Below are 17,933 nucleotides of genomic sequence, written 5' to 3' on the forward strand. Positions count from 1 at the left end.
TATACAGATAGAGAAATGCATCAGCAGTGAGATATCTATTGGATCGATAGAATGATCCTACCATTTTTCCAGCAGTCTTTGCAACAGATTTAATGTATGTGTTCCATTTCAGGTCAGGAGTAAAGGTCAAGCCGAGAAGCTTGTCAAAACATGAGGCTTCTCCAAGACGAGAACCATTCATTTCAATTGATGCCAGATGGGGATCAGAGTACTAATGATGTAAAGATAAAAGCTTGGTTTAAGATGCATTAAAAGTAACAAGCTACCTCTTTCCCCATTGTACCATTTGCTCCAGATCAGAGGAGAGAGAATCAGAGAGAACTTGGTCGTTTACGGTCTTAGATGGGCTGCCATAGATAGTAGTGTCTTCAGCATAAATGTCTATGAATGATGCAAGAATATGACTTAGAAGATCATTAATGTAGATCAGAAAGAAAGTTGGGCCCAGGATGGACCTCTGAGGAACTCCAGCATTAATACTGTGAACTTCTGATTTCAGGAGACTTATTGACCTGTACTGAGAGGGAGATGAGCGATCACCTGAATTCTTAAATACAGGGCATACTGATGAGATTTTCCAGAGTGATGGGAAGCAATTCTCTTTAAGACAACGTTTAAACAGTTTTGTAAGGATGGGCGCTAGTTCTGGTAGAAGTCTTTTGAGTACTATAATTGGAATACCGTCAGGGACGGTTGCTTTACTGGAATCAAGGTTTTTCATTAGCTTGGCAACATCACGTACAGATATTTGCATGTTTTCTGATACAAGAGGAAATATTGGAGGTTGGCGGCCTTGGTTGCAAAGGGTAGAATTAGGTGCAAAGTTCTTGGCAAAGAGTTGGCTTTGTCTGATGCTGACAAGATTACCTCAGGTCCATTTATGATAGTTGGGATAGAACACACGCATCTGTTCAGGATTCTGTTTGGTATTTGCAAAAACTGGTGGGTACCAAGCCACTGCTCAGCTACTTTGGACTTGACGGACTGAGCATACAACTCTCTTGCGTTCTTTATTACTTTTTTTACAGTGGTTGCTGGCAGTCCTGAAAGCGGCTTTAGTCTCAGTACATCTATTACGTTGGAAGCAATGGAAAAAGTAATTTCTGTGTGCAATGGCAGCAGCACATTCTGGAGAGAACCATATTATAGATAATGAAAATTTAAATTAAGTGTTCAATTTTCTTTGAATGCAACAGCAACTAATCCAATGAGCATAGATTACAATACTTCATAATAGACAAGCATTCAAACATTTTTCATGTTTGGTCTTGCGATTGGAAACCCCTTGATGTCGATACTCTTTGTGACGTCGACCCAAAATTGGAACCATGAAAGGATAACTCAGTATAGGTTTTAAAACTATACCAAAAAGAACCAAAGTGGTGATGTAAACGAGTCTTACTTGTCAGTTCGATCTTGGTAAAGAGTCCCATTCCTTTCAGAGCACTTGGCTCTTAATTAATATAGTATTTGGAAGAGCCCATTAATGGGAAGGGAACGATTCCATAACAGTTTTAAATGTCAGGCTGAAATTTCTGTGCAGTTCCAAGTTTTATTAGAGATGACAATCAAGTGATGATCAGTTAACCTTGTTCTCTGAAAATTTTTCACATGGATTATTGTAAGTCTCCCTTGAGTTTTTATTATGTAACTACCTGTAACTTCTTGGATAATGCAGATAGTGATAATTCCAACAACGTTTTGTCCGTATTGTTCTACAGTTTCTGTCAGCAACTTCTATACATACATACACATATATATAAGAGATTTAGAAGGCTATCACAAATAATAGCCTTCTAAATCTCTTTTATATACCTATCTCACACAATGCCTCAAGCAAACTACATCTCATATATATATATATACACACACTAGCAGGTCATGCGACATGGCCCGGTCGTAAAATACGCTTAACTATGATATTTTGATGAATGCAGATTTCGTATTTATTACTATATTATACTAGCATTGGTGCCCTGCGTTGCGTGGGTGTTTTGGAGGTGTGTGTTGAGCAAAAAAAAAAAGTGCGAAGGAGGAAAAAAACGTGATATCTTTGCTGTTACGACCCCCACCAAACTGGAAGTGACATAGGTTTAAATTAAGGCTAGATCATCGAAAGGAGAGGATGACTTTCGAAAATATTGGTGAAAAAAGCGACCCCTCCCTGTAGAAAAGTGCTCAGTTGAGAGTCAAGAAATTAATGTTTTTTAGCCAATTTTTCGATATTTGTCCTCTGAAGGGTCGAGCTTCAAAACGATACTGATTGTGTGAAAATCCGTCACCTCTGTCGAAGTTTTTAGGCATACATGCAAACATCAATACATACATTTATATATTGGTAGCTCAAATTTTCGATCCAAACTGATTAAAAAGCTTGCCTTATCTCTGAATACTCTTTATGTAAAATTTCAAATGTTTACACTAGAAATTGTTAGAGTAATTTGGTAGAGACCGCATAGGTAAAAAATGTTTAAAAATTTGGCCCCTATTATTACCCCTTAACATTTATTGTTTTGGGCTCAAATCAAGTTACTAAGTTAGATCTATGTTCAAGGAACCTATATCTAAGATTTCAATTGTTTAGACCCAAAATTTTTGGAGGAGTTGGTAGAGTTCTCAAAGGTGAAATCGGTGAACTTTGACCCCTTAAAAGCCTAATTTCTGGCCGAAAAAGAATTAAAACGATTTTCCCAAATCTCCATGCCCTGTATATCAAATTTCGAGTCTGTAGACTGAAAATTGACAGAGTTATTGTGTAGGGAAATTTACACAGACAGACACACCCACAGACACTTTATAGATGTATAGATTATATTGGACCTAATATATAGTAATGATTTGAGAAGTTTAAAAAAGATGACGTGCGCCACCACTGAGAATCGAAACCAAAACGTTTAGTTTATGATCTACTTTTTCCTTTGATATTAACGCCTGAGCTATGAAAACATGTTTGCTGCAAGGCTAAAAATTAAAACATGAACAAATAGTTATTACGTTACACATGCATATTCGTAATACCATCGTTTGATCTTCACCTGGTAAATTTCATTATCTTAATTTTCACAGTTTTGCACCGATTTTCCCTAACTTAAACCCAAATATAAAGTATGCTATTTATGGGAGAGCCAATATTTCGTTTTGTAAATAAAATGAATAACCTTTTCCTTTCAATTTGTACATTCTAACCCGTTTTTAGTCATTACACAAAGAAGCAACTCAATAGTAAAAAAAAAAAAAAATGATACCTTGGGACTAAAAAAAAATTAATTGTATGATTATCGTTATATCACTTTGGAAGATTCAACTGAATATTAAAAAAAAAATAGATACACTGGGACTTAATGGGTTAAAACAGAAATAGAATAATTTGTTGCTGAACATCTCCAAACATAACATTAACTTTACAACATACCTTTTTATGTAAACTGCTTTGTTCCTTACTGAAACCTTATTTTATGAACGAAACATAACATTAACTTTACAATATACCTTTTTATGTAACTGCTTTGATCCTTACTGAAACCTTATTTTATGAACGAAACATAACATTAACTTTACAACATACATTTTATGTAAAATGCTTTGTTCCTTACTGAAACCTTATTTTATGAACGAAACATAACATTAACTTTACAACATACCTTTTCATGTAAACTGCTTTGTTCCTTACTGAAACCTTATTTTATGAACGAAACATAACATTAACTTTACAACATACCTTTTTATGTAAACTGCTTTGTTCCTTACTGAAACCTTATTTTATGAACGAAACATAACATTAACTTTACAACATACCTTTTTATGTAACTGCTTTGATCCTTACTGAAACCTTATTTTATGAACGAAACATAACATTAACTTTACAACATACCTTTTTATGTAAACTGCTTTGTTCCTTACTGAAACCTTATTTTATGAACGAAACATAACATTAACTTTACAACATACCTTTTTATGTAACTGCTTTGATCCTTACTGAAACCTTATTTTATGAACGAAACATAACATTAACTTTACAACATACCTTTTTATGTAAATTGCTTTGTTCCTTACTGAAACCTTATTTTATGAACGAAACATAACATTAACTTTACAACATACCTTTTTATGTAAAATGCTTTGTTCCTTACTGAAACCTTATTTTATGAACGAAACATAACATTAACTTTACAACATACCTTTTTATGTAAACTGCTTTGTTCCTTACTGAAACCTTATTTTATGAACGAAACATAACATTAACTTTACAACATACCTTTTTATGTAAAATGCTTTGTTCCTTACTGAAACCTTATTTTATGAACGAAACATAACATTAACTTTACAACATACCTTTTTATGTAAACTGCTTTGTTCCTTACTGAAACCTTATTTTATGAACGAAACATAACATTAACTTTACAACATACCTTTTCATGTAAACTGCTTTGTTCCTTACTGAAACCTTATTTTATGAACGAAACATAACATTAACTTTACAACATACCTTTTTATGTAACTGCTTTGATCCTTACTGAAACCTTATTTTATGAACGAAACATAACATTAACTTTACAACATACCTTTTTATGTAAACTGCTTTGTTCCTTACTGAAACCTTATTTTATGAACGAAACATAACATTAACTTTACAACATACCTTTTTATGTAAACTGCTTTGTTCCTTACTGAAACCTTATTTTATGAACGAAACATAACATTAACTTTACAACATACCTTTTTATGTAAACTGCTTTGTTCCTTACTGAAACCTTATTTTATGAACGAAACATAACATTAACTTTACAACATACCTTTTTATGTAAAATGCTTTGTTCCTTACTGAAACCTTATTTTATGAACGAAACATAACATTAACTTTACAACATACCTTTTTATGTAAACTGCTTTGTTCCTTACTGAAACCTTATTTTATGAACGAAACATAACATTAACTTTACAACATACCTTTTTATGTAAACTGCTTTGTTCCTTACTGAAACCTTATTTTATGAACGAAACATAACATTAACTTTACAACATACCTTTTTATGTAAACTGCTTTGTTCCTTACTGAAACCTTATTTTATGAACGAAACATAACATTAACTTTACAACATACCTTTTTATGTAAAATGCTTTGTTCCTTACTGAAACCTTATTTTATGAACGAAACATAACATTAACTTTACAACATACCTTTTTATGTAAACTGCTTTGTTCCTTACTGAAACCTTATTTTATGAACGAAACATAACATTAACTTTACAACATACCTTTTTATGTAAAATGCTTTGTTCCTTACTGAAACCTTATTTTATGAACGAAACATAACATTAACTTTACAACATACCTTTTTATGTAAACTGCTTTGTTCCTTACTGAAACCTTATTTTATGAACGAAACATAACATTAACTTTACAACATACCTTTTTTATGTAAACTGCTTTGTTCCTTACTGAAACCTTATTTTATGAACGAAACATAAGGATTCGGTTAAGTGTATATCACAACATTTTTTCTAGAATGTTTAATTTCTGATAACGTATTAAAGTAAACGTAATTTGTGTAATATGAGCACTCTTTTTTTTGTTCTTTGGATAGGTCTTGTTTTGTAGCATATTTAAATATAGTATTACATTAAATCCTATTGTACATTAATAGCATATTATCACATAACATTAGTCAGGTGTATAGGAATAAAGAAACAGCAAACTACAAGAGTGGGCTACTGATCCTTATAAACGACAAATTGACTTTTAAGATTTTATTATACAAAGCATCTCCAACCACAGCTCTCCTGAAACGGCACAGCTTGAGTCCAGTGGTAAGGAGACGTGCTAGACGACTGGAAACAATGCCGAGATAAGCGTAGAGCATATACAACACCTAGAATTCCACAAATGGTCAATCATTTTAGTACTGACCAGGCTCAACGTTGCTTAACTCTGATGATCTAACGGGAACTGGTGTGTCAACGTGATTTTGTTGTATTTATTTTTTATATATATAAATTGAAAAGTTGTCTTTTGTGAACCGTAAGGCACAAATATGACGAAATAAGTTAGATGAAAACGATTATGTGTACATCAACAATAATAATTATTTGCTACATAAATAATAACCGAAAAAGAATTACTTTCAAACTGGAGGCATATTTTATTAGTTATCGCTGAATGAATTGAATATTTCCCTGATGTCGACTGACCAAATGTATGGGCAGATAACTCTGCTTTTCAAAATGCTGTTTTGGCTAACAGAATTAAACGCCTATAAATTTTGCTATGAACAGTATTGGTTTTCTAATTAGATCCCACAAATCGTAACAGAAGCCCTGACTGAAAACTTAATAGTAATACCTCATTTCATTATGTCATAGAAATTTAAAAAAAAAAAAAATCAGTAATTTCAGTTTAAAAAAAATCTGTATGAGTTTGTGTTGTGCTGACTTACTTGCTTGATTTCTTGTTTCCCACCGATGTAAGGTGTTGAGTACTCGAACTGTTGCACTGGGCTGAACCATTATGAGAAGGGCTCTGGTTGGGGGTGATTCCAGCAATGCTGCTGTCACGTATGCTGCTGGTATCTTCACCCCCGTAAGCGACAGGTTTGTACTCGTTCAGGCTCTCCTCCTCATCAGATTCATATTTCTTGCGGCTAAAGCACCAGCTGCACAAAATGGCAGCCATAATGAGACCCGTGACAGAGATAAGTGTCGAACAGACAGCTGTGATGATTATCAATTCTTGATCTGAGTTGGTTATCGGTGGTGGAGCTTCGCTCACAACGTCAGCCAGCATTTCTACAACGAAAACAAAAAAGAAAGATGAAAGAAATCAGCTGTAAGATGAGGAGCACTATGTGATTACTAACATAGATCAATCGTACGAACTGCGTTTGATTATTTCTCATGAAAACAAAAAGCAAAAATAACAAAAATCAGATCACAAAGAAAATGCAAAGATTGTATTCCCGATTTTAGAAAACATTTTGAGTTAGATTTTCTTTTCCTTTTTACTACTGGCAATAAAGACAAGGGTTAACGAGACGTGAATGACAGCTGTAAGATGAGTGGCATTATGGTAGTACTGATGTTGCATATTGACCGGGCAATGCCGAAATGTGGCTGGTCGATGATTATGATGATTATTCGAGCCAAAAATTTTGACAGCTAAAATATGTTCTAGAATAAAAAATATTTCGAATAAATATTTATTTACATTAATTTAGGAATGCAACTTAAAAATGTTATAACAGTTTAGTTGCCAACTTAGAAATAATGGCATGTAAAAACATCAGGTGATTATCTTAGTAACGTATACTAATGGTGTCATTTATAAGAGGAGATAATCTTTTTGAGATATGTGGAAATTAGTTTGTGTTTAGAGTTTGAAGGAGACAAACAGAGAGTCGAGGAGCCGACCGGTGGAATGGCTCAAAGCGCCTGGAGAAGCAAAGGGCCCAACGTCTATCAAATGAAAGAATCAGCGTTGCAAACGTTTCAAAAGGGGAAACATACCCTGGAATAAAAAGTTACTGAAAATAAAACTCGAGGCTTTGTCATTCTTAGGATAAATTTACTTTGCAGCTTCCCGTCAAACAAGATCAAAGATGGACCAGATATGTTTCCCGATTGGCTAGATGTTGAAAACTCCAAATAAGTTTTATTCGTCCTTTGTGTTGTAAAGGTATTTATGTATATTATTCTTCTGTCATAGATTGTATTGAAATGTACATTCACACACAACGAACGCTAGATTAGACGATCACAATGCTAGACGGGCATAGGTCATACATATATACACTCATATATAATAATACACTAGACGATAATATAAACTTATAAATATATACACTGACAATATGTGTATACACACCCGACTATATTACACTAAGACTTTTTACTATTGGTTATAAATATAATAAGACGGACAGTTGTAATATGAGTGGGATTATTGTAGTACTAACGCTGATCAATAATATAAACTATGTGTGATTATTTATGGGTCGGTTTATGACAAGTCTTTGTTGACATTGGATTTAAAGATGACCAAGTTGTAATCATTAAAGAAGCAGTCCTGCAGTAATGTTTTCTAAAAGTGGGAAGCCCTTGCAAATGTGTTAGAAAAGAAAGTGATAGGAATACATGTTTGTGCCATAAACTGTCTTGCAAGTGTGCTTACTCATGGGGGAATGGTTTATGATCAGTACTTGTTAAGCAAACTGTTATCCTCATCTTCATCACATTTTGGCAAACTCATTCTCTGGCCTTCTTCAGGTGATTACCCGCGATGGGATAGGAATGATGAGTCTTGTAACTTATACCCAGTAATTACTGCTTTCCATAGTTGTTATCTCACCACGTTTTGGCCGACTAATCCTCTGGCCTGCTTAGGTAGGATTGAAACTGCTATCTTCAGACAATGCTCACATAGAACCGTAGAGACTCAACGCACCTATCCACTTGTTAAGATTGGATTATAAGACGACCCTGTTGCTATCTGTACGGAAGTAATCCTGCAGTAACATTTTCTAAAAAACTGAAGTCATTGCAAAGAAAATATGTTTATAGAAAATACAGCTGATGCTAGGTACATGGAAAAAGTAGGGAAAATGATTTGTTGTAGCAAAACGAGTTCTTGCTGTAAATGTCTTACAAGGATGAAGCAGAAGCTGGAGTTCGGTCGAGCTCTTTCCATGGAAATAACAAGTAGATAGAAACCTCTCTTCAGTGAGAAAAGAGCTGTAGGGAAGGACAGATATAAAAATAAATTTTGTTTTGTTCGGTCTTAGGTCACCCTCCTCTGCATTGCTTTCTCCTTCAGTACCAGGGAGAGCGGTTTTCATAGCAGAGAATACCAAGAGGTCTAATAACTGCAAATTTTCACTACTTCGTATTTGGGGAAGTAGTTTATTTACTACTTTTCAATCACAGGAAGATGTGATACAAGGTCGGAAGGTGGAGAGAAATACAATGCTCGGAATATGCAGCGCTTTTTTGCTACAAAACTAACCATAGACAGGCCCATCCTCTAATGGTGATGAGGACAAGGCTCAGGCAATCCTGGTAGTAGGGAAAGGCTAAGGCAATCAGGAATAAACCAACCCTGAGAGAGGAGGTAATGCCTTGAACTTACTAGGACTGAGAGAAACCATACCTCACTCTGACTGAAGAGAGTTTTTTTTTTTTACATGGAGGTTACCCCTTATCAAGGCCTAGAGGCCACTCGAGGATAAGGGTTTATGGGTATACATTAGTCATTGTGATTTTAGCATAGTAAACATTAGTGGGAATTTTGTAACTTGGATTACTTAGGGGGACGGTTCAATAAGAACTTGTTCACGTTGGACTTGAAGATAATCAGATTGTAGTCAGCTGGAAAGCAGGCAAATGAAATAGAGCTCCACAGGCGCGCAGTTCTAAGAAAGAAGCCCTGTTCATGGAATCTACGTTTAGGTGTAGTCACAGATAAAGAGTGTGGGAAATTGTTGATAGTGGTTCTGGCTAGACGAGTGTTTTTCATGAAAGTCTGGCGAGGGGGGACCATAGATTGAAGTTCAGATGAGCACCTGTCATGAAAATAACGATAGGGCCAAAGAAGTTCCTGATCAGATTGAGTGCTGAAGCTAACCTCAATGAGTATGATGCTGCATAGAGCAGTTTTGAAGAATATGGTTTCTTATTATAAAATGGTTAGGTATTACCTCCCCTTTCAGTAGAAAAGATTGGTATATCACCAGTCATCTGATGTGCTCTTACTGAGGAATGTCGAAATGTTTGATAACTGCAAATTTTGTACCAATCCAGAGTGTTTCTTATTTTGGAGAGGAGAGTTTTAGAATTCTCACACAGACATTAAGAAATATTAGAAAGTAGTTGAACTAACAGAATAAGAAGTCGTGAGAGAAATACATACATACCTAAAAGATAAAGATGACTGACTTGTTCAGTTAATTATATATTACGGCTAATTAACATAATGTAAACAAATTTTTTTCGAACGTAACTAAATCCCAGAACTAAATTATATTTTAGTACATATTTGGTGTTATAAAGTATAGCGAAACAAATTTTGATTGACTTACATTTAATATAATAATGTATGGCTAAGCATTTATTGTTTGTCATTATGTGGCATCTACTTGTATCAAATTCAATTAAGTTTTAAATTTTTAGATAGGGTATGGAATAATGGTTTACTTTACAAGATTTCCGGCTACAGAATAGCTGAAAATGTTCTTTCAATTAATAAGTTATTTCGCTCTGATAGGTTTATAAGAGTAGTTATTGATGAGTAGAAATCAGAAACTCAGAGTACCAATGCTAGCATCCCTCAAGGTTCCATCCAGGACCTTACTCCCTTCCCGATCTTCATCAATGATCTCCCAAATCACATTCTTAGATCATTCATAAACGTTTATGCAGATGACACTATCATCTATGGCAACACTTCAAAGGTCAGCAATGACCAAGATCTCTGATTCTCTCTCTTCTGGTCTTGAGCACATGGTGCAATGGAACAAAGGGTAGCTGGTTAATTTATCTAAAACCAAGCTTCTCTCTTTCCATCGTCAATGCTCTGACCCCCATCTGGCCCCAATTAAAATGAAAGACTCTTGTCTTGGGAAGTACCATGTTTAGACAAGCTTTTTGGTCTGACCTTCACTCCTGATCTGAAATGGAACACATACATCAAATCTGTTGCCAAGATCACCGTAAAAATGGTTAGATCATTCTACTGCTCCAGGAGATATCTCACTGCCGATGCAATCCTCTATCTGTATAAGAGACAGGTACACCCTAAAATGGAGTACTGCTGCCATATTTGGGCAGAAGCTGCTCGTCACGCCTTATCAAGTCTTGGTAGAGTTCAAAACCAGCTGTGAAACCTAGTAGGTGATACCCTTTTCTCTTCCCTGCAGCCTCTTTCCCACAGAAGAGACATGCGAGTCTGTCTCTGCTCTATCGTTATTTTCATGGCAAGTGTTCCTCTGAGCTTCAATATATAATCCCTCCCCTTGTCAAACTTTCACAAACAGCACTCGTCTCACTAAAATCATTATCAACAATTTCCCTCAAATTCTATTGATACTAAACCTAAACATGGAATCTGGTCTACTGGTCTGCTTTCCAACTGACTATAATATTGTTGCCTTCAAGTCTAATGTAAACAAATTCTTATTGAACCTTCCTCTTAAATAACCAAATTATACCAAATTTCTACTACTAACGATTACTACGCTATTGTCTCAATGACTACCATACACACATTAACCCTTATCCTCAAGTGGCCTTTGGGTTTTGATATGTGATGACCCCCTTTGTAAAAAATAAAAGAATCTCAAGATTTAAGCTCAATAGATATAAGTTTTAACTCCAGAGCATGTATAAATAAACAATAAAAAGTCAGATTCCAGTAAATTTATTCATTATAAAAATATCCAGGTTATAAGGAACCGTTTCAGGATCAGTTAGACAACCAAAATATATCATGGATTATATATGAGTTCGACTTGTCAGAAGAAAAGCTAAAAACGGTTTCCAAATCATCATGAAAAAAAAAGAAACACATTAAAAAGATGTAAGAGCTAGTACACATAATTTTACAAGTTCTACTGTGTGTGTGTGTGTGTGTGTATGCATAAGCATATACAGCAAAACAATGCCTTATAAGCATATACAGATTAATCATGTCAATACATCGGTTCTCGTCAGATCACCGAAGTTAAGCAAAGATGAACCTGGCCGGTATCACATGGGTGACCATTTAAGAATGCTAGGTAATGTATGTATCGTGCCAGGATGTAGAAATGTCTAGGACAGCATATGGTGCCATGTTTACTCCACTGGGGAGATGCACCCCTAGTCTTTGTTAAGACATGCATCCAGGGGAAGGAAAACCTGAGATCTATTGTCTGCTTTGTTTTGCGGCAGCTATTGTACCGACTGAGATTAGCAGTTGTACCAAAATGTGCAGTTGTTTCTGCACAAAGATTTAACCACTATAAACAAATCATCTGCATGTATTTCTGAACAACTTAGGTTTTGTGGAGTACCTCATACGTTAAAACAATGGGAGCATAATCATTATATATATATATATATATATATATATATATATATATATATATATATATATATATATATATATATATTCAGACAGCAGTTTTTCTTTTAAGCATATTTCATTGAATAAAATAAATGAATTTTGTCTATTACTTCTATTTTTAATCCTTTCCAACTCCCGAATAACGATCTTCACTTATAGCAGGATATATATATATATATATATATATATATATATATATATATATAGGAGACGATACGAGTTGAAAATGAATTCACAAATACTATATATTGGAAAATATAGAATGAATCATTTATTTAATAAGGATATACATACATTTAGTTGGGGGATAAAAGGGACTCTTTATACCAAGGTATTTCGAAGCCTAATGCTTCTCATCAGAAGAGTAGAGAAGGTGCTAGGTAACATAATGCGATGTGATGTCTAGCGAGAGAATCATCAGGAACGAAGTAAATAAATATAATTTTTGACGTTGTTAGGCGGAACTATATCGAATTCTAAGATAAAGCAGGAGCGTACTATATAAAGTGTAGTGTAAAAAGGAGTATCGAGTTTCTACCATAGTTTTAAATAATGTAAGTAGTTTATGTATTTGATTTAGGGGTAGATTTAGGGTTAGTTGGGTTATAGTTCTATTTTATCCGTATGTAAGGTGTATAGTGTCAATGCAGGGGATTTACACTAAAGGTTTTTATCAACAGCGGTAACCGAAACAACAGCAGTACTTTGAGATGGTGTATGTTTTCAGGCATAATATTATGACGAAGAATTAAAGCGATGATATATTTACTAAGCAGGATTAATCAGAATAACTTATATCGCAAAATTACTTATAAGGGGAATATGTCTGTATAGTGATGTTATGAGATTAATGCAAGTTAGATTGTGGATTACATGGGGAGTGTACTAGGGTTTTAATTTAGTAGCGTGAGGGAAAGTCCGAAGGTAAATTAAAGTGTAAGTTATGAGGTGTGTATGGGTGGGAGTTTGTAAGAGTATAATAATAATTTTCAGAAGATAACACATGGTGGATAATATGTACTGATAATCCTAGGGATGCCTTGTTGTTAGGTGTAAAGAGGTGCTTGTTAAATATAAGGCAAAGGCATAAAGGGGTCAAAGTTCAACGATTTGACCTTTGAAAACTCTAACAAACTCCTCCGGCAACTTTGGGTTTAAACACTTGTAATTTTAGATGTAGGTTCTTTGGACATTGATCAATCTTTTTAACTTGATTTTAATCCAAAACAATAAATGTTTAGGCGTCAAAATTTGGGGTCAAAGTTAAAGAAAAATTGACTTCTTAGCCGATTTTTGGTCTAAACATTAGAAATTTTACATAAAGTCTATTCAGACATAAGACAAGCTTTTTAGTCGATTTTTGGCCGAAAATTTGGCTGCCAAGGGGTCAAAGTTCAAAAGACTTGACCTTTGCAGTCTCCAGCAAACTATTCAGCAGATTTTGGGACTAAATATTTGAAATTTGACATAAAGTGTATTCAGACATGCAGCAAGCTTTTTAATCAGTTTTGGGGCGGGGATTTTTCTGCCAAGAGATCAAAGCTGAAAGAGTTGATCTTTGCAAACTCTACCAAACTCCTCCGCCAATTTTGTATTGTCTTGAAATTTTAGATGTAGGTTACCTGGACATGAGTCAACATTTTTAATACATATATACATAAGCACATAAAATGATGAACAATACATAGGGCCCGAGGAAAGCCAGGCTGAACTACTTATATATATATATATATATATATATATATATATATATATATATATATATATATATATATATAAATATATATATAAATATATATATAAATATATATATAAATGGAACGTCTGGTTTATTCAAAATCGATACACTAGAAATTTACAATCCCGTTTTCTATGAAATTTTATAACAGTGAATCTTTATCATCTAACTATGTTTTTAAATATTAAAAAGTAAATATTACCTTATTAAAAAAACAACTTTTAATCGTCGGAGAAAAGATGACGAAAAATAACGATTCTGACTATAACACACTTTTTTTAAAAAAATCGTTAAAATAGTAACACAGAAATTAATATTAAATACGATTTTGACTTTAACACACTTTTTTAATCGTAAAAATAGTAACACAGAAATTAATATCAAATAAAATAAAAATATTTTCCTAATGAATGCGGAACTATTTTCGCCATTTTATTTCCAGTATAAATGAGCAGTCCACAAGTTGATGACTTCCGAATGACAATATTTCATTATCCGTTTAATGGATAAGTATAAACAAAAATTCCCTATTTTTTAAATGTAATTTCATTGTGGCGGGCCTTACGATAAAATTATACCATTTTGAAATGACGGAAAATAACGATTCTGACTACACGTGCGTATAAAAAAAACTTTTTTTAATAATCGTTAAAAGCGTAAAACGCAAATTGATACATTTAAGAAATAAAGCATAAGTAAAAAAATGTTTTTTTTTCGAAACAACTTATTTTAACAAACTTCAAAGTACACTTTTTTCCGAGATGTTTTTATGAATGCTTTTCCTTTATTAAAACCGTGGTACACATTAGCTTTGTGCTTTAAACTAACAATTGTTGTTACATTTAAGAAATAAAGCATAAGTAAAAAATTGTTTTTTTTTTCTTTTATTTTTCTATAAAACATATTTTGGGTTTGTTTTACTGTACACATAGATTCGAAAACGTTGTCAAAAAACAAATATATAATAAACGTTATCAAAGGCAAAATAAGTTATTTTTCTACCCAACTGGATAATTTTTTTAGTATTTTATTTAATGTAACATGTTTAGTCAGTTCGACAAACATACAATGTTTACCGATGTGTTGAAAAATTCAAAATGGTGCCGAACTCTCTGCTGAACACGGTACGTTTGGGAAAATGAGTTAAAAATAAAAAATATACAAAATACTGTTAGAAACTAGCGCAATATATGTTACCGTGACATACGCTGACATATATTCAGTGGGTTTTTAACAGTATGTGGTAGAGTTTTGTATTTTTAACTCATTTTCCTAAACTTACCGTGTTTAGCAGAAAGTTCGGCGCCATTTTGAATTTTCCAACACATCGGTGAATACTGAATGTTTTTCGAGCTAAATAAACATTTTACATGAAATAAAAACACAAAAAAATTATCCAGTTAGGTTGAAAATTAACTTATCTTGCCTTTGATACCATTTATTTGCTATATATTTATTTTAACTAACTAGAAAGTACGCTTTTTTCCCCCCGAGTTGTTTTTATATAAGAAAACATGAATGATTTTCCTTTATTAAAACTGTGATAGCGTTGTGCTTTAAATTAACAATTTATTTAAAAAAAACATATATAAATTTTTACTTTAGCTCCACATCCACAATTTTTAACATCGGTGGGTAGGCGTTATTTATTCTACAAGCCGTTCTTAACATGGGGAGGATGGGGGTATTTATTCCAAAAGCCGTTTTTTACATAGGGAGGTTAGGGGCGTTTATTCTGAAAGCCATTCTTAACATGGGAATATTGAGGGTGTTTATTCCTAAAGCTGTTCTTAACATGGGGAGATTGTCGGTTTTCATTCCAAAAGCCGTTGTTAGTATTGGGAGGTTGGGGTGTTTATTCATGGTCGCCAGTGAATTATAGTGCATAGCACAGGTCTTTATATCTCGAAAAATACTTGCCTCTGCAAATTGTAAATATGCATTTCTTATTCAGCATCGTCAAAAACCTTTAAGAGTAGTAATTTCAAAAGAAATCGTGGAGGGGGACCTAATGTAACAAAATATAAAAAAAAAAACAAAAAAAAAAACAAAAAAAAAAACAAAGAAAAACAGACACCGTGAAATTTACGTTCGTTAAAAGTGTAAAACAGGAATTGTTATATTTAAGAAATAAAGCATACGTAAACAAATGTTTTGCTTTTGTTTTGTTTTTTCAATAAAACTTATTTTAACAAACTTGAAAGTATGCTTTTTTTTCGGAGTTGTTTTTATATAAGAAAATAGGAATGCTTTTCCATTATTAAAACCGTTGTACACAATAGCGTTGTGCTTTAAACTAATAATTTATTTAAATGAAAAAGGTAAATTATTACTTTAGGTCCACCTCCACAATTTTTAACATGGGTGGGTAGGCGTTATTTATTCTGAAAGCCGTTCTTATGTGGAGATTGGGAGTGTTTATTCATAGCCGCCAATGAATTATAGTGCATATCACAGGTCTTTATATCTCAAAAACTATTTTCCTCTGCAAACTGTAAATAAGATTTTCTTATTCAGCATCGTCGAAAACGTTTAAAAGTAGTAATTTTAAAACAAATTGTGTAGGTGGACCTTAAAGGCAGGATAAGTTACTTTTCTACCTAACTGGATATTTTTTTTTTTTGGTTTGTATTACTGTACACATAGATTCGAAAAAGTTGCCAAAAGGCAAATATTATCAAAGGCAAAATAAGTTACTTTTCTACCAAACTGGCTTATCCAGTTAGGTAGAAAAGTAACTTATCTTGCCTTAGATAACATTTGTTATATATTTATTTTTCGACATCTTTTTTGGATCTGTGTTCAGTAATACAAACCCGTTTGATTTAATATAACGTTTAGTCGACTCGAAAACCAGTGTTTATCAGTGTATTTGAAAAATACAAATGGTGGGAGACACTGTTGATTATGTTGTTTTGGAAAATGAGTTAAAACTAATAAACGATACAATATGCTGTCAGAAATCCACCAAATATGTCAGCCTATGTCACGGTCACATATATTCGGTGGGTTTCTTACACTGTTATGTACAGTTTTTTTTAGTGTTTTTACTTATTTTCCCAAACTTAACATATTCAACAGAGTCCACGACCATTTGTCTTTTTCAAATACATTGATAAACACTGTGTGATTTTCCGAACTGATTAAACCTTTACATTAAATAAAAACAAACAGATTATCTAGTTATGCAGAAATCTAACTTACCTTACCATTGCTTACATTTATTTGTTTTTGGTACCCCCCCCCTCACCAAAATATTAATTGAAAAGTAAGATTTTTGATTACAAAAAAAAAAAAACACAAAAAAAAAATCAATTAACCATTCCAACATTTTAGCAACGTTTAGCTTAATCCATTGACTGATGGTCAGATTTGTATTTAAAAAAAATTTTTTTTTGTTTTACACTTTTGGAGTGAATTGCTGTACTAACAATATAAGAAACATGCATTTTCTCTTTTTATTAGATTTTTCCATTACACTAAATTGAGCCACGACAACGCGTGGCAGGGTACAGCTAGTGTATATATATATATATATATATATATATATATATATATATATATATATATATATATATATATGTGTGCCGTATACAAGACAAGTGTTTTCAACTAGAATCTACCCACTTTTCCCATTTCGATGCCTGGGTAGAGTTGAGTCTATAAACACAACATTCAGTCGGTCAGTGCAGGGATACCCATAGGAGATATGGTGATCAAGGTTTGTTGTTTAAATAAATGGATCGAATTTTATTGATGGAATGTGTGGATCAAGGTTTGTTATTTAAATGCAAGGATAAAATTTTATTGGTTGAATGTTTAGATCAAGATGAATTAATCAAGTTCTAGTATGCTGCAAGTTATGCTATCTGTTGTGAGATGCAGAAAATAGATGCAGATGAGTGACACCCCACTCTTTGCTGCAAATTAGTTTCACTCCTGCTGTGTGTCAAACTGACATCCTGTAATCAACGCAATCCTTCATCTTAAAATATTATATTTTTATGCCCCTAGGGAGGATTAATAATAATCAAATTATTTCCAAATATATTCTAGACAATGCATTCATATGTTAGAGTCAGATTGTAGCAGAATTGAACAACAA

At 33.2% G+C, this 17,933-nt stretch overlaps 1 protein-coding gene across 1 annotated transcript in view; it reads right to left on the reverse strand.

The window, feature by feature from the left end:
- LOC145291250 (uncharacterized) overlaps nt 1-17,933 on the reverse strand; it is a 1,874,965-nt gene that overhangs the window by 1,345,719 nt on the left and 511,313 nt on the right. The window contains exon 2 of the mRNA XM_080136855.1: nt 6,434-6,782. Within this exon, the coding sequence (XP_079992981.1) occupies nt 6,434-6,782 (349 nt within the window). The remainder of the gene's footprint in view (nt 1-6,433; nt 6,783-17,933) is intronic.

This window comes from Euprymna scolopes, chromosome 12 (genome assembly GCF_053919585.1).
Source record: "Euprymna scolopes isolate OS-2025 chromosome 12, ASM5391958v1, whole genome shotgun sequence".
In the NCBI taxonomy this organism is placed as follows: domain Eukaryota; kingdom Metazoa; phylum Mollusca; class Cephalopoda; order Sepiida; family Sepiolidae; genus Euprymna; species Euprymna scolopes.